This window comes from Paroedura picta, chromosome 4 (genome assembly GCF_049243985.1).
Source record: "Paroedura picta isolate Pp20150507F chromosome 4, Ppicta_v3.0, whole genome shotgun sequence".
Lineage (NCBI taxonomy): Eukaryota > Metazoa > Chordata > Lepidosauria > Squamata > Gekkonidae > Paroedura > Paroedura picta.
Genome location: NC_135372.1, coordinates 42,212,010 through 42,232,825, shown reverse-complemented (window position 1 = coordinate 42,232,825; position 20,816 = coordinate 42,212,010). Strand labels below are relative to the sequence as shown.

Sequence of the window (20,816 nt, the reverse complement as noted above, 5' to 3'; positions counted from 1 at the left end):
GCATCCAAGATTCATATACTTAATTCCTTCTGAGTTTGTGCTGGATAAGATACTTTGCACAGACCCAAATCTAACTCTGTTGATGGTCACAGTTTGACAAAAATAGCTTTGAGCTTTACTAAATATGATTCATAACTCAAGGAATATCATCATACTGTTTTCAGAATTTGTATTGTACATTCAAGTCAAACCATATTCATGCTATGCATCTGGAATCGGGGTTAAGTGTCTCCCTGTGGTAAGTTTAACTTGGCCATATGAGCTACACGTACATCTCCAGCGGTAGCTTTCAGGACCATATAGATTTTTTTCCAGCCAGTTCCTTATCCTGATGGCTAAATTCATGACAAATGGCGTTCCCCATGCAAATAAGCTGGGAAGGTTTGGTCAAAATGCTTTGTTGGGGGTTTATTTTTTACCAATCAGCCTCAGAGTGACCTGAGAAGTTAAGCTTAGTTGCCAACCTCCAGATGTGGCCAGAAATTACACAATTACCACAGATCTACATTAGCTCCTCTGGAAGGAACCGGCAGCTTTAGAGGATGGATTTCATGGCATCATATGCCCACAATTCCCTACTTTTCTCAGGCAACACCCAGGGGCACATTTCAGTCAAAAAAAGATTTATTCAAGGATGGCCTGCGCGTGCACACTATTTCAGACAATGAAATAGAAAATCACCAGACTACATTTGCAGCATACTGAGAACTCTCTCCTTAGACACGTAGTCTAGAGTTTTCATTGTCTGAAGTAGTGCGCATGCGCAGGAAACCTCACACCTTGAATAAAACTGCTGGTCTTAAAGGCGCCGCTGGACTCAGCACGGAAAAGCGCGAGTTTGTGACACTTGGAGGCCACGTCCCGTTATGGGTTTTTTTACCCGTTGTGCGCACGCGCGAGTGGGCGCGCCCGTTCCACGTCTCCCTTGGATCTGGGAGCGTATGACGTCTCATCAGGTGGCACGAGTCCTTCCTTCTGAGTGGCTCCTGCGCCTCTCGCCTGCCACGTGACCGGAAGGGAAACCCGGAAGCCGCTAGACGGGTGGATCTGTGTTTCCTTGGCTACGGCGGAGAGAAAGGGAAGAACGACGGGGCGAGAGAGGAGGACGGCCGGTCCCTTCACAGGTCGCGGAAGCGGCGCGGCTGTCCTCGGAGGGATGGGACCGAGCCGGGCCTAGCGGAGTCGCTACCGCCATGAGCGGAGCAGCAGCCGTTGGGGAGGGAAGGAGCGGCGACTCGCCAGCAGGCCGTTGGGCGGGCTGGAAGTTGCTGGCTCTGGGCCTGCTCTCCGCTTCCTCGGTGCTGGTGGCGGCCCCGGCCTCGCAGGCCATGAGCAGGGAGGAGAAGCGCCGCCTCGGGTAAGCGGGAGGTCGGGGCTGTCTGGGCCCCCCTGGTTCCTTTCTCTCCAAGGAGTGGGCTTAGCCGCCTTTTCAGCCCGAGGACAATTGAGGCCAGCCAGGGGTCAAAGGGTTTCGCGGGGCTTTAGGCCTGATCTTCCCCTGGGGATGCCAGCCTCCAGGTGGGACCTGGGGAGCCCCTGGAATTGCAGCCCCTCTGCCAGGCTACAGAGACTAGTTCCCCTGAAGGAAAAGGACGCTTTGGGGGGGGGGATTCTGTTGCATAGTACCTCACTGTCCTCCCCAGGTTCCATCCCCAAATCTCCAGGTGTTTCCTAACCTGGGTTTGGCAGCCCTATCTCCCCCTGACTCTACATCCAGTTTGTTTTTGGTAGGTTAACGGGAGGCCTGGTGTTTTCTGAGTTAACTGGTGATATTGGCTTGTGATACTTCTGATTACAGGAATTCCCCTCCCCCTTAATGCAGCTCTCTGGGATATTACACGTGTCAGCTGAAGTAGCAAATGGAATGCCTGTTTCATCATTTGTGTGTCATGCTCAGTATGTGTTAATTGAGAAATAATTCACTGTGAAACAAAATAGGCGACATCCTAAATATGACTTTTATGTGACCTATATATGTCTTACAGGAGAACTTCAAAATAGAAAGAGATGGTTAAAGATATAGGAGCAGGTGCTGAGCTTTCTGCCACCTTGCTTGGTGTGGTGGATGTCACTTATATGATCAAGTATCTAAAAATGGAAATATAGCCACGTAGAAGCTGAACTAAAAATAACAGCTACTGTCCAATAAGGAGTTGTCAAGGGAGCCCTGCGTATTCGATCAGTTCAGAAATAACCGGTTAACAGTTCTGGGGAAGCCTTTATGCAAAAAAGCCTTTGTGGCTTTATGCAAAAATTCCTTCTCATCTTCGGAACATCTGTTTGGGAGTGATTTGCACTTAATGCTCTTATTTGTTTGGGTGATGAGTTTTAAAGGTGGCTTATTGTGCCCCAGGGGAAAGTGTTCAATCAGGTTAAAAGGTAAAGGTATCCCCTGTGCAAGCACCTAATCATGTCTGACCCTTGGGGTGACGCCCTCTAGCGTTTTCATGGCAGACTCAATACGGGGTGGTTTGCCAGTGCCTTCCCCAGTCATCAGGTTATATGAACCAAAGATGTTGGCATGTCTGGCATGTCTTTGAAGATGATCAGTGGTAGGTTTGGTTTAGATTCCTGTAGTGCTGTAGATGTCAGTGGATCAATGTTGTCCAGTTTTATGGCTGGTGTGGTATAGTAGTTAAAGATGTGGGCTAAGCCTTTGGATAACTGGGCTTGAATCCCTTATTCTAGCGATCCCCAACCTGTGGGCCGCAGACCACATGTGGTCCTTGGACTAATTGGAGGTGGGCCCTGAAGGACGCCTTCTCTTCCCCCCCCCCCCCGGCCCTTTACTTCATCCCCCCCCAGCCCTTTACAACACACTTCATTGTTGTGGCGTGTCTGTATCTTATTTTGAAGGGATGTTTAAACATTACCATAGCGATCAGAGAGCGCTAGGGCAGTGGTTGAGAGTAGAGAAGTAAACTACCCCCCCCCCCACCGGGCCTCAGTAAAAGGCGTTGAGTGGTCCCCGGTGATAAAAAGGTTGGGGACCACTGCCTTATTCAACTGTGGAAGCCTAACCTTCTCTCAGAAGGTCTCCTGATTAGAGCAGTATACAATTCAAATAAATAGTAATTATAATTAAATGGAGGGGAGGGGAATGATGCAAAAAGCCACTTTGGGTCCCCAATATAGTTGCCAGCATTGTGTTTTTAAAGTTAGCATCTGTGAGCAGGAGCTGGGATGTAGCATCATACTGCAGCGGTTCCCATCCTTTATGGTGACTGGCATGTCCAAATTTGTTTACTGTGCTGAGATCCAGGTTAAAAAGCAGAGCACACACAGAGATCGGTAGAACTTCAAAAGCCTGGGGTTCACTGAGCCATTGAGGTCCAGTGGCTAAGAGCAGTGGACTCAAATTTTGAGAACCAGGTTTGCTTCCCCACTCCTCCACATGCAGCCAGCTGAGTGACCATGGGCTAGTTGAAGTTCCATTACAGCTGTTCTTGCTGAGCAGTTCTTTTAGAGCTCTCAGCCCCACCTACCTCACAGGACACCACATGGTGTCTGTTGTTTGGAGAAGGTATTTGTAAGCCGATTTGGGACTCCTTCAGGTAGTGAAAAGCGGGGTATAAAAATCTACTCTTCTTTGTCATCTTTTTCTTCTTCAACAGTTATCCATGCACTAATGGGTAAAAGCAGTCAAAGGCATTAAAGCATTTTCAGCTGCTTGTTATGGCTGACAATCAACCAACTCTAGGTAATAGAGTTCTTAGCTTTCATCATGTTTTTAAATAGGTGTCTTGTATGGTTGACATAAAGATGTTGCTGACCTTTTACTTCCAAAGCAGGGTGAGCTAGAAATTTAGGTAAGCACTTAGAAGTCACTGGCTTGTCTTATGTTAATCATTCTGAAGTGTATAATATACTATTATAATATAATATGCAATTATAATATACAAATGTAATAAATGAGATATTTCTGAAAATGTAAAACTGCTGCATCTGAAAATAACAGTCAGTGTTTACTGTTGAATATATGTGCCATATACTAGCTTAAAATGGTAATGTGGAGCCAGTAATGGTTCAGGGAAATATTAGGCTTCATTAAGTTACTTTGAGATAAACCAGTGACAGGATTAGTAATGTTTGGAGGCATGGTAGTGGTAATGTCTTAGAAAATAGCATCTATGCACTTGCATGCTTTTTCCTCTTGATAAATGACGTTTAAAGTTCATGGAGTGCAACTTGCCTTCTGTGCGGGCGTTGGGCAATTCAGAAAAATATAGTTCCAAATATAATTATGTTGAGGTACTGTCAACGGGGGAACAAAGTGTTGTATTTCAAGATGCCATTTTGCTCATTAAGGAGTCTTCTTGTGTTCGTTGAAGGAGCTGTTGGATAGGAGTCAATAGTTTAAATGTTATACGTTGTGAACTTCTGTGTTAGATATTTCTGTGAGGAGGAAACACATAATAGCAGATGATGTTTCATGCCGGTAACCTGGGTAATTAATTGAAAGCAGCATTAAATTACCTTTTGCATACCTTTTGCATTGAAACTGGTATACTGTTTGTGGTCAACATTGTTTTAGTTTCCAGTGCCTATTAACAGCCCTGTACTGGAAAGAAGGATATGTGATTGATTTAATCAAATGATCAAAGGAAGTATGTGGGGGCATGTTCTACTTTTATTTGCTGTGTTGGGTGGCATGCTGTGAGTACCCATGAAATTGTAGTATTTCTGCTATCACTGGGGACTGGATAAATGCCGGTTGCAGAGGCTCTTGTTAGAATCCTGGCTGTCATAAAGAATAAAAATTTAGCTACCAGACAGAAAAGATTTTTTTACTGCTGAACAAATTGTTTGGCTGGGAATTAAAAACAACAACTTGTGCATAGAACAAGAGAGGTCCTTGTGTTGCATCATCAAGAGTTGTCATGGCTAATATTTCGTACAATATCCATTTGTGGACTCGAGAAGCAATATATGTTATACTAAGGGCATAGCCCAGGAGGGACACACCTGCACCACTCCCTCCCAACTGCAGGCAAAAATGACTCCTTTGAAGGCTAGACTCTGAGGCATTATATGATTTTGTAGTCCCACCTCCTAACCTCCAGGAATATTTCCAACCCAGGAGTAGCCAACATCCAGGTGGGGCCTGGAGAGCTCCTGGATTTACAGCTCATCTGCAGAGTATAAAGATCAGCTCCCCAGGCAGAAAGGGCTACTTTGGACAGGTTGTGGTGGAGAAGAAACATTTAAGGCTTTTCCACACAGATTGTTGTTGAATTGAAAGACTTGAGGCCTACTGCACAGGGCTGTTGTGCAGATGAAACAGGAGACAAAATAACCTCTGCAGCAGCATCCGGTTTTGTTTGCAGAATAACGCTGTGCAGTTGGCCTCTAATCTGCAGAGAGATGCAAAGAAGGAAATACACATGGCCTGGCTGTGTCTAACCCCCGGCCAGAGCAGTATTTTAAGTGAGAAGGGGCTTTTCTGTGACCTTCCTGTCAGCCAACTGTTTGGCAGAAGGGGAAAGCCCCCCCCCAAAAAAAAGGAATGCCCACACCCATGCCGTCAAGCTCCCCTGCATTGCTCTTGGAAATACCTTACTCCCCTCAGTCAGGGACTGTTAAATGCTCCTTCCCAGCAGCCCTTAAGGGGGGGGGGAGCGCACTCTCCAGCCTCCTGCCAGCTCTGTCAGGGCTCTGAGGCAATTTACAGTTGGACATGACAGGACAGCCTTGGGGCGAAAAGGGCTGGCGTATCCAAGCCTCTGTTCTCATCCCCCTTGGCAGCCCTGTGGTGGTCAGGGGCAGACTGGCAGCAATGTCTCCAGATTGCCCCTGGGTGGGTGGACCTTGTCAGAATTTTGGCCCTGTCAGAACTTTGTCTTTGCACATCCCGACTGGCTTGAACTCTGGTCTGTCCTGGCGAGGGCCCGATTGGAAGGCGCTTTGCGCCTTCTGACTGGACCCTTGCCTGGCCCCGCCCAATCTCAGCCCACTTAGGCCTTAGCCTTTTATGTTTATACAGTGACAGCTGTATAAAGATAATGAGCCATAATATCTGTCATTTAAAAAAAATCTCAAGCTTGATATACTTTACATTCAAGAAATAATAAAATAATGTAAAATAAAAGAAAACTGGTTTTTGTCCCCTGCTTTGCTCTACCCAAAGGAGTCTCAAACTGGCTTACAGTCACCTTCCCTTTCTCTCCTCACAGACACCTTTTGAGGTAGGTGGGGCTGAGAAAGCTTTGATAGAACTGACTGGCCAAAGGCCACCCAGCTAGCTACATGTGGAGAAGGAGTGGGAAATCCAACCCAGTTCTCCATCTTAACCACTACCGATATTTTCACCCTGTTGCAGGTGGGGTAGAAGTGGAGTGACTGACTATGAATTTAGATCAGTGCTGCATGCAGTTATGAGAAACAACAGCTATGGAATGTGTAGGCAGCTGATGAGGTTTCCCATATGTTTGTTCCTGCCATTTCAAGATGCATCTGCACCTACTGCAGGGGTAGTCAAACTGCGGCCCTCCAGATGTCCATGGACTACAATTCCCAGGAGCCCCCTGCCAGCATTCGCTGGCAGGGGGCTCCTGGGAATTGTAGTCCATGGACATCTGGAGGGCCGCAGTTTGACTACCCCTGACCTACTGTGTCCACACATTGAGTTGCTCCCTTCCACAATCTGGTAACTCGATGGCAGAAGCCTAGAGTGAGAACTGTAGGCTGCCTGGTTGCCCCTATGCCACATTGGCTGGCTTGCTGTTTGTGTTTGGACATTTCTGACAGTGCCCCGCCATCAGAATATTGCTCATTTTGTGCAGCCTCCCTTTCAGTTCCTGAAGAGGAAGTTACATAAATCATGATGAAGCTAGCTAATGTTGTCCCTTATTCAGTAGGCTGATTCAGATTATTCCTCTTAATTAAATAGCATGTTTAGATCTTGGTTTTTGAATTTTCTTGTTCACAGTGTAAGTGTGAATAGAGAAGTTATGTAGATCTGAATTATAAGAACGAGGAACTTGTTGTCATGTTGCAGCTATATCACTAGTCTGAAGCTCTGACCATGAGGCTGGAAGTTCGACCCCAGCAGCCGGCTCAAGGTTGATTCAGCCTTCCATCCTTCCGAGATCGGTAAAATGAGTACCCAGCTTGCTGGGGGGGGGGGGTAAACGGTAATGACTGGGGAAGGGAATGGCAAAACCGCCCTGTACTGAATCTGCCATGAAAACGCTGGAGGGCGTCACCCCAAGGGTCAGGCATGACTCGGTGCTTGCACAGGGGACACCTTTACCTTTACTATTACTAAAGTGGAGCCGTTTACATATCTTTAATCATTATTAGGGTGAAAAAACAACAACTCACACCTGAATTTTGAAAAGGAGCTTTAGAGATGTGGGCAGTGATTGAGGTAACATAAAGGGAATGCCAGAGGCGAAGAATAGCTGCACTATGTTGTCATATCATCAAGGTTATCACTCCCGCAGCAGAGCTGTTCCATACTTGTTCCATAGAATGCCTTGAGATCTCCTCTGGTTAAGAAAACAAATTGGAACAAAGGCGAAGGCATCCATGAGAGTTCAGGGAGGTTTAAAGTGTGGTGGAGTCAATATGGCATCCTTCCCACCTTCAGTCTTGACCAAGTGCTGCGGAATCTTCAGCCATCTATTCATCACATGTGATAGTAAAGAAGAGTTGGTTCTTATATGATGCTTTACTCTACCCGGAGGAGTCTCAGAGCGGCTTATAATCTTCCCTTCCTCTCCCCACAACAGACACCCTGTGAGGTGGGTGAGGCTGAGAGAGTCCTGATATTCCTGCTCAGTCAGAACTGCTTTATCAGTGCTCTGGCGCGCCCAAGGTAACCCAGCTGGCTGCATGTGAGGGAGCAGGAAATCAAACCCGGCTCACCAGATTAGAACTCCACGCTCCTAACCTACAATATGATTTCTCAGTGTATCTAGCTGGGGCAAAATTAAGCTAAGGCTCAACTTTCTGCGGGTGAGAGAAAAAGTGGGGCATTCTCCCTGGGTATAGCCATCCTCTGAAGCAATGAAGATTTCTGGGAAAGTTTACTTTTATTTACTGTATACATTGCCTTTCACACTGAGTTCTCAAGGAGGATTGTACAGTAAGGTGTATTGTCATTCCTTCCCCCCATCACAAGTGGCCATACCTGCTCCTGTACATACTCGCTGGCTCCATTGGCAGTGGCACAAACACATAAAATGTCTCTATTGGCGCTAGGCAGTGACAACAGGCACAAGCCACACCTGCTGCCTGATGATTTGGTGCCCCAAGCAATCTCTTGGGCTGGTCAACCAGTCATGGCTGCAGATTAGATTTTTTTTGTGGGGGGAGAGGGATGATTGTGTAATACTGCCATGTTTCTGTGCTGCTGTTGTTCTGTTAAAGGTGAAGGTATCCCCTGTGCAAGCACCGAGTCATGTCTGACCCTTGGGACTCTAGTGTTTTCATGGTAGACTCAATACAGGGTGGTTTGCCATTCCCTTCCCCAGTGATTACCGTTTACCCCCCAGCAAGCTGGATACTCATTTTACCAACCTCTGAAGGATGGAAGGCTGAGTCAACCTTGAGCTGGCTGCTGGGATCGAACCAGCCTCATGGTCAGAGCTTCATACAGCATGTATGTTGCCTTACCACCCTGCGCCACAAGAGGATCTTGTTGTACTGTTACATCCTGTATTTTAATTGGGCTTTTATTGGGGCTTTTAGCTAAGGACAATTGTAACCCGCCACAAGCTGGTCTTGGGAGTGGCGGGAAATAAATTTAATATGCATAATCATTATCACCTAGCATCTGGAGTGTGTACATAAGTCTCCGATGCTGCCTGAGTCTCCTATATGGTACCTGTCATTTGCTCAATTGCTGACTTGTCTTAAGAAATTCCAGTTTCAAAACCAGCAGATCTTAAAGAATCAATATATTCTATATTTTCCTGGACCTCCTTTGCCAGTTTGTGTCGTGGTAGGCAGTATTGATTGATTCTCTCTGAAATCCAGAAATACCACATACTCTCACTAGTAGCCTTTCATTAATGTGTTTAACTGGCCAAATGATCATTGGATGTAGATTTTCAAATATGTACTTAAGCTTAATTAACTTCTATTTAAATCTAACAGAGATCATCTGAATTGGCCCCTCAATAACACTGCTTTTTTCTGTATTTTTCACAGGGGTCAAGTACTGGAAATGTTTGATCATGCCTATAGTAATTACATGGTAAGAAACCTGATCATTCCAAATCTTAAATTGATAGTTAACGGTAGTTTTAGCTACCGTTCTGGGAGACTTTCATGTGATGTGTACTGTGCAGAGATTGTGATTAATGAGATGTATCTGCATGTTATGCTAGTTCTTTGGTATCATGTATTCTGCTCCTCAATAACTACTTGGAAGCAAGTTTCATTGGTGTTTTAAAGTGACCTTTCTGTTTGCCTGCATGCAATGCTTTTAGTCAATTGAATCGGTCTTTGTTTATGGGTTTCACTGCAAGCTTCTGAACATGCTCAAATTTTTCAGAGTGTATTTACTGGGGGGGGGGGGGTTGTCTCATGTCTCCCTCCCCCCACTATCTCATCTTTCCCTTCCCTGAAAGCCCTCATAGCAGATCTCCCTTTCCTGCTTTCTCCTGTACTTCCCACCAAGCAGACAATTTACTTTTTTATGTCCTCCTGTCTCCAGCTTTCCCTCACCCCCAGCAGCCTCTGTCTAGGAAAACTATGGCCCAGGTGTGTGGTGTGTGTGGTGCCAACCACTGGGCCAAGCCCACTTGCATGGTATGGAACCCTTAAGGAATTGTGGGGGACACGGACAGACATAACTTCTCCTGTATCCTTTTCCCCATATTATTTATTTCTGCCTCCTCATGGCAATCCCCATATACTCTATCCTTTCTCTGCCTTATTCTGTCCTCAGCCATTTTATCTGCCTCCCATTCTCACCCACATTAATTATTTCATTTATACCTCGCCTTTCTGCACAGTGGGGACAAAAGCGACATCCGTCATTCTGCTCTTGTCCTTTTTTTTAACCTCACAACAACCCTGTGGGGTAGCTTCAGCTGAAAGCATGTGATGGGCAAGAAATGGGGAAGAGAGAAATTTAGTGCCATTGCATCCATGTGGAAGGCAGCAGTGGCTCTTTTTCTTACTTCGCCTCCACTTGTCTGAGCTTTGTGATGGGGGGAGTGCAGCTGCAGTGGGTTCTGCTGTAATTGCATTGTTGCTCCATGGGTGAGGCAAACCACACCATCTACTTACTCACCTTTACTCACCCCCTACAGTGGGGTGAGCCAAGACTTTTCTTCCTTGCCTGCCTGAAATTTGGCCAAGGCATCGTGGAAGCAACAGTAGCTGCTGGCAGTTTTGTCTTTTCCTTCTTGTGCTTCTCCCTGCATTCAGAGAAAAATTCTCTCCACTTGCACAGTCAGCTTGTCTCTATTTCTGTGTGTTTTTTTTTGTAAACCTGCCCCCCCCTTTTATTTTAGTAGGCTTAGGATTTTTCTGTAAGCCTGGGAGTTCCTCCTAGTTTGGAGAAGTCTCTGCTCTGTCAGTGTGACCCCAATCCATGGATTTAGGTATCCACAGTTGAGCCACACATAGCTATTAGATATATAGATTACAATAATTTAAAAGTGCACAGAACCCCATAATAATCAACAAGTGACAGGAGCTGCTTGTTAAAGAACTGCTGAAGTTCATCAGGTGGCAATGGCTTGTCTTCTCCAAACTGGCTGGAAATTAAGGTTTCAGGTGACACTGAGGCTGCAGCCCTTTGGACTCTTATTCAGGAAGAAGTTCCCTTGAGTTTGCTGGGGTTTGCTTCTGCATAACCGTGTGCCTTTGTATGTACAGTATTTGCTGGCGTATAAGACTACTTTCCCCCCCTGAAAAACATGCCTCCAAGTGGGGGGGTCGTCCTATACGCCGGGTGCACTTCAGTTGGCATAGACATAGCTGCCCATAGTGGCCCATAGTACTGTAATGTAATGTAACAAACTCTATATTTTGAGTGGAAATGTTGGGGGGTCGTCTTATATGCCCAGTCGTCTTATACGCCGGCAAATACGGTACTTAGAGGCACACTTCAGGTGCCTTGCAAAAACTCCATGAAGAGGGCTTGACAATCTATGTCTTGCACTTTGAACTGTCCACCCCTAGTTTTGCAATTGGGCAAAGCAGAACTAAGGAGGCTGTGGTTTGAGGTTGTCCGTGCTAACTACCACTTGGCTTGATGTCGGACTTCGCAGACCCATCATTACGGCAGTTGGCAGTCCCTGAACTGCTTGCACACCCAGTGCGCAGTCTGCATTTGAACTGGTAGTATTGGTGCTGCGCTGTTTGCACTTTGAATCTTGGAATCGGAGGCTGGATTAATAGGCATATAGGAATGGAAGCAGACAAGCAGCTCTGGCTGTGTTTTCCTTGTCTGTTGGGTTCTGAGCTGTGGTGTGTGCAAGCCGTGCTTTGATCTGATCCGAGGTCCAACCCAGAGGAAACACCGATCTTCCATGAGCCTTGTATTAGTCAGTGTGTTCACTCCTGGGCTTTTGTGTTTACTTTCTGATGAAATCTGCACCTGCTCACCCAAAGCAAACAGCTGCCTCTTGAGACAGCTTGTGCACACTTAATTCTCGGGCACGCTTAGTTCCCATATACACTAACTCTTTTAAGGGTGGGGGGATGTAACTTTTAAAAATGGCACTTCAGGTGTGTAAAGTATGACATAGCTCTCTTGTAATAACCCAGGGGATCAATTTTTACAGATGGGAACTGTGATACAAACAGAAATTCGTTAATTCCACTAATGGAATTAGTGGTCGAATGTTTAGAAATTACTGTGTTAATATTGCAGTGTCTGGAGCCATTGTGTAATTACTATGCTATGCTTGACCCCTGAAGAAGACTGTTCAGCCAAAATGTATATGCTTAGGTTTATCCTTCTAGTTTGAGGCTATTGTTTGGGCCTATAAGTGTTTTTAATTTATTTAGGATAAACACATGTGTTTTCCAATATTTGATCATACACTGGTTATATATTGAGAGAGAGCATTACTAGGCCCTTCCGTTTGGATTTCTTTAACCTTCTGTTCTTAATTCAATATTTGGGTTACATTTATCCTTCCCCCACTCTTTGTCCTGTGACATTTAATACGGAACCTGTATCGTGAGATCAGCCTCCTTTGTAAACTGGGATTAACACGTAGAACAAAGGCATGATTGTCGATGATCGGAAGCTGGCTTTCTTTTCTGTGTTCGTGGCATGAAGTGTTTGGGTTATCGGGATGCTAGGAATGTCCTGGAAGCTTTAAGGGTGAAAGGATATTTATTTGCCACGTATGCTGGCCATTAAATAAACACGTGACGGCCTCTGTGCTTGTTTAACTTAGACCCTTGTAAAAGATACTCGAGGTTAAGATTTACAGGCTGCTGTGAAGTGCTAATTTTTAAAAGCTTGCTATTATTAATTTTTTTTTGTTAGATGGCAAGTTGCTGTATAACTAGAGGTTAGTGTTGTCTACTGAGGTTAGTGTTGTCTGTGGATCTCCAAGGCCAGAAGTATTTCAGATCACTTGTGACTTTTAACTGGAGATGCCCAGATCGGTCCTGGGTCCTTCTGCATGGCAAGCAGATGCTCTACCACTGAGCCACACCTTGAGCCTGCCCAGGAAGCAATAGGCAACCATTCTTGCAGCAACATCCTGAGTAGAGTTACTCCAGTTGAGGCCCATGGAAATATGTGGTCTTAAACTGGAGTAACCATCCATGATTAACTTGTCTTCCACTTGCCTTCCTTGGGGCATTTTGCATTATTCATTTGTAGTTGTATGCATTGCCCTGACCTTGGAGGGTCCAGGGTAGCCTAGTCTTTCCAGATCTCAGAAGCTAAGTAGGGTTGACCCTGGTCTGTATTTGGATGAGAGACTTCCTAGGGCAGGGGTGGCCAAACTGGCTCTCCAGATGCCCATGGGCTGCGATTCCCAGGGAATCTTGGGAATTGTTGGCCATGAACATATGGAGAGCCACAGTTTGGCCAACCCTGCCCTAGGGTCATGATGCTGAGGGAGGCAATGGTGAGCGACCTCAGAGCGCCTCTTGTCTTGAAAATCCTACGGAATTGCCAGAAGTCAGCTGTGACTTAACAGCAAAAAAAAAAAGTTTCTATGCATGCTGCTGTACTTCCTTCAGCCTTCACTAAGGCCTACTCACTTCAAGAAGTAAGGCTTGCTAGTGTTATGTAAAGCAGTTCTCTAGTGCTCCTTGAGGGACTGGGTTTTGATGCTGTGAAGGTTTCGCAGCTTCCTTTTGAATAACTCCAGCGACAAGAGCAGGTATATAGAAGGGGTGGGAATCATGAGAGAAATGTATGCAGGCAGGGCACGGAAGTAGAGTTGGGCTTAATGTCAATAAGGAGTGTCTCCCCCCCCCCCCAGTGTTATCACATCCACTTGCAGTGTCATTTCACTAACTGATGCTTCCCTTTATTATTTGGATGTCTAGTTGCTCCTCTCTGTCTCCCCCCTCTTCCAATCTGGGAAAGTTTTATCATCATTTGGCTAGTAGACGAATGTTCGGTCTCGTGAAGGTGTGTGGGACATTCAGAGGTGTAGCTTCCCGCAGAAGTGGATTTCCACAGTGAAAGAAAACTCTGCATACGCCCTGTGTCCCCTTTTGTTTATGTTCTCCTGTGTTCCTTTTCCCCACCAATGACTAGGAACATGCCTATCCAGCTGATGAACTCATGCCTTTAACTTGCCGTGGAAGAATCCGAGGTCAAGAACCAAGCCGTGGGGATGTGGATGATGCCTTGGGAAAGTTAGTGCTTTACAATGATTATTTTTCTATGAAGCCAACAAAACTTTTTATCACGCCCAGCATTTAGTGCTGTAGGTCTGTGCTTAGAATCCATGCTGCCCTCAGTATACATGCTGGACAAATAACCACTGGAAGCCAGTTGAATTAACCTTGAAATGGAGGAACATGTTCCAGCGTCTAGCAGACCCGGTTTGAAAAGAGCCAGTCTTCAGATCCTCTGCTGTGAGAAACAAACACTCCGGGAAAGGAAGCCTTACTGAATGTTGATTTGCCGTTTTGGCAACAGATTAAGCTGGCTAACTGCAGGCAGCTGAACTAAAGAACTCCGTGAAGCCATTTGCAAGATGGAGCCCCCTAGTTGCTGTTTAAACTTCACAGTGCAGAGCCACAGCCAATAAGAGATGGTGATGTTGTTTCTGAAATAGCATTAGATAAGCTGCAACTCATACGCACATACCAACATGTAAAGGTATGCGCGTAGTTGGGCGTGGAAGGAAGACCCAGGCATATGGCACCTCTTCTGTCAGGTATTAGACCAGGGGTAGGCAAACTGTGGCCCTCCAGATGTCCATGGACTACAATTCCCATGAGCCCCTGCCAGCAAATGCTGGCAGGGGCTCATGGGAATTGTAGTCCATGGACATCTGGAGGGCCACAGTTTGCCTACCACTGTATTAGACCCTTCAGCCAGCAAGGAAACCTAGAACGGTTTGTCTTTCTTCTTTGTAATCATGGAGGGAATGTGTCAGCCGGGGCCTTGTTCCTGCAGTCATTTATTCCTGTAGGCTACGGCTTATGTAGAAGGTTTTGATCAGTTGCTTCCTCATCCCCACCTGATGTAAAACTCTTATGTGCCATGCAAGATAAATGGTGGTCAGTTGTGTTGTCACAGTGAAAAGCATCCGGTTGCATTGCTTGGGATATGTTAAAATGAATTATTTTCTAGGACCGGTTAGAGAAATTTGCTCACACCTAATGGCCCAGCAAACTGTGGCTGAAATCAGTGAGTCGGGAAACGAGAATATGTGTACTAGCCAATGAGGAAATGTTTCTTTTTTCTACAGAACATGCTTTTTAAAATTGCAATTAATAGGCCATAAGAAATTCAGATACGTCCTTGATTCTTTGGCTGCTAAAGCTACAAAGAAAGCTTTGGTTTTTTGAGCATATGTCCCTTCTGTGGACATCCATACATGTGGCTTTTTGGGATCACAGCCCCTTCATTAATACTGGTGTTCCTGTCAATAGTAATAAACTGTGAAGGTGTCACACTATTTCAAGAGATTCACATTTCAGGGAATCAGTCAAAATATATTGGGTTTTAATTCTCTTTGTTTTGCCCTGCTTAGGTTTTCCCTGACCCTGATTGATACATTGGACACTCTTGTGGTAGGTTCAACCTGGACTTCCATTTTTTTAATTATATTTGTGAACTGTTTAATGTTTCAGTATAATTTATGGTACTCTTAATGAAGAATTTTTGTATCGTATTGCTTATCTGTGCTGCTGCTTCAAAAAAATTTGTTTCTCCAAGAGCAGGAGTTAATTCTAGATCCAAGTCTTACTTGCTGTATAGCCCAACCTGCCTTGTTCCTCTGCTCATCCTCTACATTTTTGTGCAAACCCCACTGCAAAATTGGAGTGTCATTCCTCTCCTGTTGATTTAGGTTTGATCTCCTCACTTTTCCTCCCTTCTCACCCTTTCCCTCCTTGCCAAGCTGGGAGTGCCTGGTGGGAGCTGTTGACACCATGCATGCAGAGTCTGGCAAACGAGATGGCTGGCTTTTGACATTCATCCATTCTGCAATGAAGCCCACCCATCTTGTGGCATTGCCAAACTACTGAAAGTGGGTTGGGTAGTGAGCGACATAGTGAACAAGCTGAGTTGCTGGCTGAATAGCTGGAAGGAATTGTATGATGGGTTTATCAAATGCTTGCCTTAGCCTGTTCAACTCAGTACCCCCCTTTCTTAATATGCCAACTTGGTCACGGAAGTAGTTTTCAGTTTACACTTGGAGCCTGTGTTTCTTGCACTGAGAGAAGGCCCTAGCATGCTTAGATCTGTCAAAGTGTATTTTGTAGAATCATTGAGTTGGAAGGGGTCATCCAGGCCATCTAGTCCAACCCCTGCTCAGTACAGGATCAGCCAAAAGCATCCAGGAGAAACATCTGTCCAGCCACTGTTAGAAGACTGCCTGTGATGGGGAGCTCACCACCTTCTCAGGCAGTCAGTACCAATGCTGAACTACTCCGACTGAAAGTTTTTCCCTGATCTCTAGCTGGTATCATTCCACACATAGATTAAACCCGTTACCGCGGGCTGTATCCTCTGCTGCCAACAGAAAACCTATCAAATACTTAAAGACAATCATGCCCCCTCTCAGGCTCCTCTTCTCCAGGCTGAGCATTTCCAAATCTCTCAGCCTTTATGCAAATTATTTAAGCCAGCTCTGGACTGAACTGTGGGCAACCTGATGTGATAGAACTTTGAACATTCTAACGTTACATGTCCATTAAAGTGGAAGGTTAGGAAATCATCAGGAAGTGCTCAGTGTTGCAGCTTAACTATACATTGCACATTTCTTGTGAGGTGTCTGGCTTTCAGATATGTGCTCCCCCAAATCAGTTTCCCAACCTGAAAGGACCCGGGGAGGGGGGCACTGCATGTCTCATCAGGGTGCCATGTGTACCATTGTTGGGAACTCAGTGTCCATCTGGACAGAAAATCCTCCTGACAGAAGAGGAAGACTAGTGTGGTTCTTAAATTGTAGAGAAGTGGGGAATCAAACCTTGGTTCTCTAGAGTAGCGATCCCCAACCTGTGGGCGACGGACCACATGTGGTCCTTCGACTAATTGGAGGTGGGCCCCGAAGGATGCCTTCTCCCCCCCTCCCCGGCCCTTTACTTCATCCCCCCCAGCCCTTTACAACACACTTCATTGTTGTGGCACGTCTGTATCTTATTTTGAAGGGATGTTTAAACATTACCATAGCGATCAGACAGCGTTAGGGCAGTGGTTGAGAGTAGAGGAGTAAACTACCCCCCCACCGGGCCTCAGTAAAAGGCGTTGAGTGGTCCCCGGTGATAAAAAGGTTGGGGACCACTGCTCTAGAGTAGAGGCTGCCACTCTTAACCACTACATCAAGCTGGCTGGTTAGCTCAGATACAAGTTGTGATATTTGATGCTTCAGCTCATAATTCCATTGTCCTTTCCGTTTCATTAACGCTGTGGGGTCAAATGCTGAAATCATGGCGTAAGCAAGAGTTGACAGGATTCTCTTTCATGTGATCCTTCACGGCTCTGTCTCCCAGCTCTAAGCACTTAGATGCATGCACGTCACTCTGCTTCCCAAAAGGCCTCCTGAGGTTTGCTCCCAGTGCCCTATCTTCTGCTTTTCATTCTGCTCCATACAATTCCTGCTTTCCTTTGGATGTGAGGTTTCATATGAGGCTTGTGCCCAATGGAAGGAAGAGTCGTATGGCAAACTGACAGAATTTTTCTTGCAGAATTTGGACAGTGTGCCTTGTTGCTAACAGTTTTGTTCACTGAAAAGTTTAATGCTCAGTCAGTTGATCTCAGTGGAAGGTATTCAAACAGAATGAACATTGTTCTGATTAGCAAATCTAATGAAAAATTATTCCTCTCTTTTGATTTTCAAGATCTCATGACTGTCACCCGCCTACACTTCCTACCAGACTTTAAAAGATCTACTCCAGCATTTGCATAGAATCATAGAGCTGGAAGTCACCTCCAGGGTGCTGCTGTACCATGTGACCTCTAATCTATTTACTGTATTTGCTGCCATATAAGACTACTTCCCCCCCCCCTGAAAAACATGCCTCCAAGTGGGGGGGTCGTCCTAAACGCATCTCCCTTGGGATAGACATAGCTGCGCATAGTGGCTTCTCGATGCCCGCCCGATGCCCATAGTGGCTTCCCGATGCCCGCCCACCTCATTCTACATACCATCCAGTATCACGCAATATCCAGTGCGGCTGCAGCAAGCATCAGCAGCGAGACAGGGGTGCCAGCCTTTTCGGTGTGACTGACCCATTCTGCTCGGCAGGAAGCAGCGGCGCTCCGGTCCGCCCCTTGTCTACGCGGAGCTCGCACATGCGCACTTGCACACTAGTGCCTGTCATAGGAAGATGCAGGGCCGGGTATATAACAAACACTATATTTTGAGTGGAAATGTTGGGGGGGTTGTCTTACACGCTGACAAATATGATACGTATGCTTGTCTCTGTGATTTGAAATAATTGCGTTTTGACTCAATTAAGATTTGAGATCTATGATTTCCCCAGCATCAATTTTACAGATGGGGGACTCATTACTGTCTGTCTCCGTGTTTGTGTCTCGTGTGTATTTGTACTGCAGGTATTGAACAAAACCAAGGAGTTTGAAGAGGCTGTTAAAAAAGTGATCAGAGATGTTAATTTGGACAATGATGTTGTAGTATCAGTGTTTGAAACAAACATAAGAGTTCTTGGGTAAGTTTGTGCCAGAAAAAAAAGATATCGCAGTTGGTCTATTTTATAGTTAAACGTACTTTTAGGAAAACCAAGTGTGTTGTCAAGAAAAGAGGGGGTTGTCATATATTTGCATATAAATATGTACATTTTTTCAAATAAAAAAATCACCTTCATGTATAACCATGTTTTGACATCTTACCTTCAGGGGCATCTTCCCTTGGGTAAAGGGTTTTATTGAGAGGAAAAAATGTATTGATTTTGCAGAGCGTTCACTGTTCTACATAATTCTCAGTCGACCACATCATGAGAAGGGGCCATTTTTCTGTGCTGTCATTGAAGCCCCAAGCACTGGAAATCATATCTTGCCTTCTTATAACTTCAGCAGAAATAGCCCACCCTTCTGCCATGGTACAGAGTTGTGTCTAACTCTTGCTAGCCCTCGTTAAGCCTCAGTTGAAACGGGAAGGCCCCTGATACCTCAACAGTGGCCACCTTTACATCTGCATCGATCCTCAGCTTTGTCATAACTTTAATGTAATTCCTGAAATTTTCTCTTTTATTGCATTAGAGGGCTTCTCGGTGGGCACTCTGTAGCAATCATGCTGAAGGAAAAAGGTGAAGACATGCAGTGGTACAATGGGGAACTTCTGCACATGGCAAAGCAGCTGGGCTACAAACTCTTGCCGGCTTTTAACACCACCAGCGGTCTCCCATATCCAAGAGTAAGTATGGCAGGTTGGGACTAGGAGCAGGGAAAGAGCTGAAAACTTCCCTCTGTAGCATGCTAGTGCAAGACTGCTGAACCCTGGGTATCTATGGCTAGCTTCCTGCTCCACTGACCCTAAGTTGGACTTAGAGATGCACTGTCTTCACACCCTCCCAGAATGCTGTGCTGGGGCCCGAGAGGCCAGTTTTCTCTTTCCCTTTCACTGACATACAACTACCTCCTGGAGAACCATCCTTAAGAGGCTGGTTAGGATTGGAGTGAGGGCGTGTCCTAGAAGAAGTAGAAAACCTGGCTTTTTGTGGGTGGTCCTGTTGACATTAGCTTGCTGTTAGTGACTAAATGACCCACAGAGACTTGCAGAGTGGGGGGCGGATTTCCTTTCCCCTTCCCCCACTGTTTCCTTGTTCCCTTCCCTGAAAGTTCCCATAGTTTCCTGTTTCTTCCTTCCCAACTTTATATCTCGCTCTTTCAGCTCTCTTTCCTTTCATCACCGTAGCAGCCCCTCCCTGGGAACACTCTGGCTGAATTGCATGGTGCGGGGTGATGCAGGCCCAGTTATGCTGTGCCGACCAGGCCTGTTGTATAGTGAGGAACCTGCAAGGATTCAGGGGCATCTCCCTTTCTTCTGAAGCCTCTCTCCCCACCCAATTTCTCCTCTTGGATAACAGATTCACCCAAACCATCATCATGATGATAGTAAAGATGGACATTGACTGCTTCCTTCCCTCCCACCCACAGGTTAACTTAAAATTTGGCCTAAGGAGTCCAGAAGCCCGAACAGGAACCGAGACCGACACATGTACAGCTTGTGCGGGCACCTTGATCTTGGAGTTTGCTGCCCTCAGCCGCTTCACAGGCGCATCAGTATTTGAGGTTTGCTGAAAGTGCTGACTGTTATCTGTGCAACCTGAAACTTTGCTAATATAGTGTGTGTGCATGTGATTGATTTCTCTTTTGGTATATCAGTTGCTTGAACTGTGTAATGGATAATATTCAGTCAAACAAAATCAGAGTCCAGTGGCACCTTTAAAACCAACAAAGATTTATTCAAGGCATGAACTTTCGAGTGCAAGCACTTTTTCTCAGACTTTTTGTTGTGTTGTGCTGCTTCAGACCAACACGGCTACCCACTTGAATCTAAATATTCCATCAGTTCCATATCCTCTAAGCATGCTTGGAGGCATCGTGTCTTCAGTTGCTCTGGAAATTACCCCTCCTGGGAAGCGGGCTGTACTAACAGCCAAGGTCCGGCCTTCTCCTTCTTGTGCTCCTGTGGGGATGGGCCTGAGCCAGCCGGTTCGTGCCAGTGCTCAGCTTGGACCTGGTTGCAGATAAGTAAAGAAAAAGTAAAGAGACGTGGTGCCCCGCTTCTTTCCCCACCTCTGGGAGGATGCTGGCCCAGAGCTCTGCTGCTTCCCTGGAGCCCCACAACCCACTCGGACAAAAATGGGTTGCCTCTGGGGTAGGGATGTTGAGAACCTTTACAACAGATGTGCTTGACATTGGCACTTGCTTGGCTTGAAGGCTTCGATCACACGTGAGCCAATCATCCAGCCAGTTTAGCTCATACCAAACAGCCATGAATGCCTGCCAAGTGGGTTTGCCTCAGGACTTTGCAAAGCTGCGGACCCACAAAAATGCTTCCGATTTGAATTGATCTGCAGACATTAAGTGTCACTGGGGAGTCCTTAGACGGCCCACCCGAGAGTAGGATTGTATTCTGACACAGCATTTCTTTATGACTGACTGTATATGGCTTGTGACGGGTGAACCTGCCTTTTCAAAGCAGTTGCCTGGAGAGCACTTATGCAGCTCTCCA

At 45.9% G+C, this 20,816-nt stretch overlaps 1 protein-coding gene across 2 annotated transcripts in view; it reads left to right on the top strand.

The window, feature by feature from the left end:
- Nucleotides 1-1,002: 1,002 nt before the first annotated feature.
- The window catches only part of EDEM3 (ER degradation enhancing alpha-mannosidase like protein 3), a 42,744-nt gene continuing 22,930 nt past the window's right edge, over nt 1,003-20,816 (top strand). Inside the window, exons 1-7 of one of the 2 annotated variants that reach the window (XM_077332648.1) lie at nt 1,003-1,357; nt 9,157-9,202; nt 13,697-13,797; nt 15,147-15,186; nt 18,176-18,288; nt 18,839-18,992; nt 19,736-19,870. In XM_077332648.1, coding sequence (XP_077188763.1) covers nt 1,194-1,357; nt 9,157-9,202; nt 13,697-13,797; nt 15,147-15,186; nt 18,176-18,288; nt 18,839-18,992; nt 19,736-19,870 — 753 coding nt within the window. In that variant the 5' untranslated portion in view covers nt 1,003-1,193. The remainder of the gene's footprint in view (nt 1,358-9,156; nt 9,203-13,696; nt 13,798-15,146; nt 15,187-18,175; nt 18,289-18,838; nt 18,993-19,735; nt 19,871-20,816) is intronic. The other variant, XM_077332649.1, reaches the window with a different exon arrangement.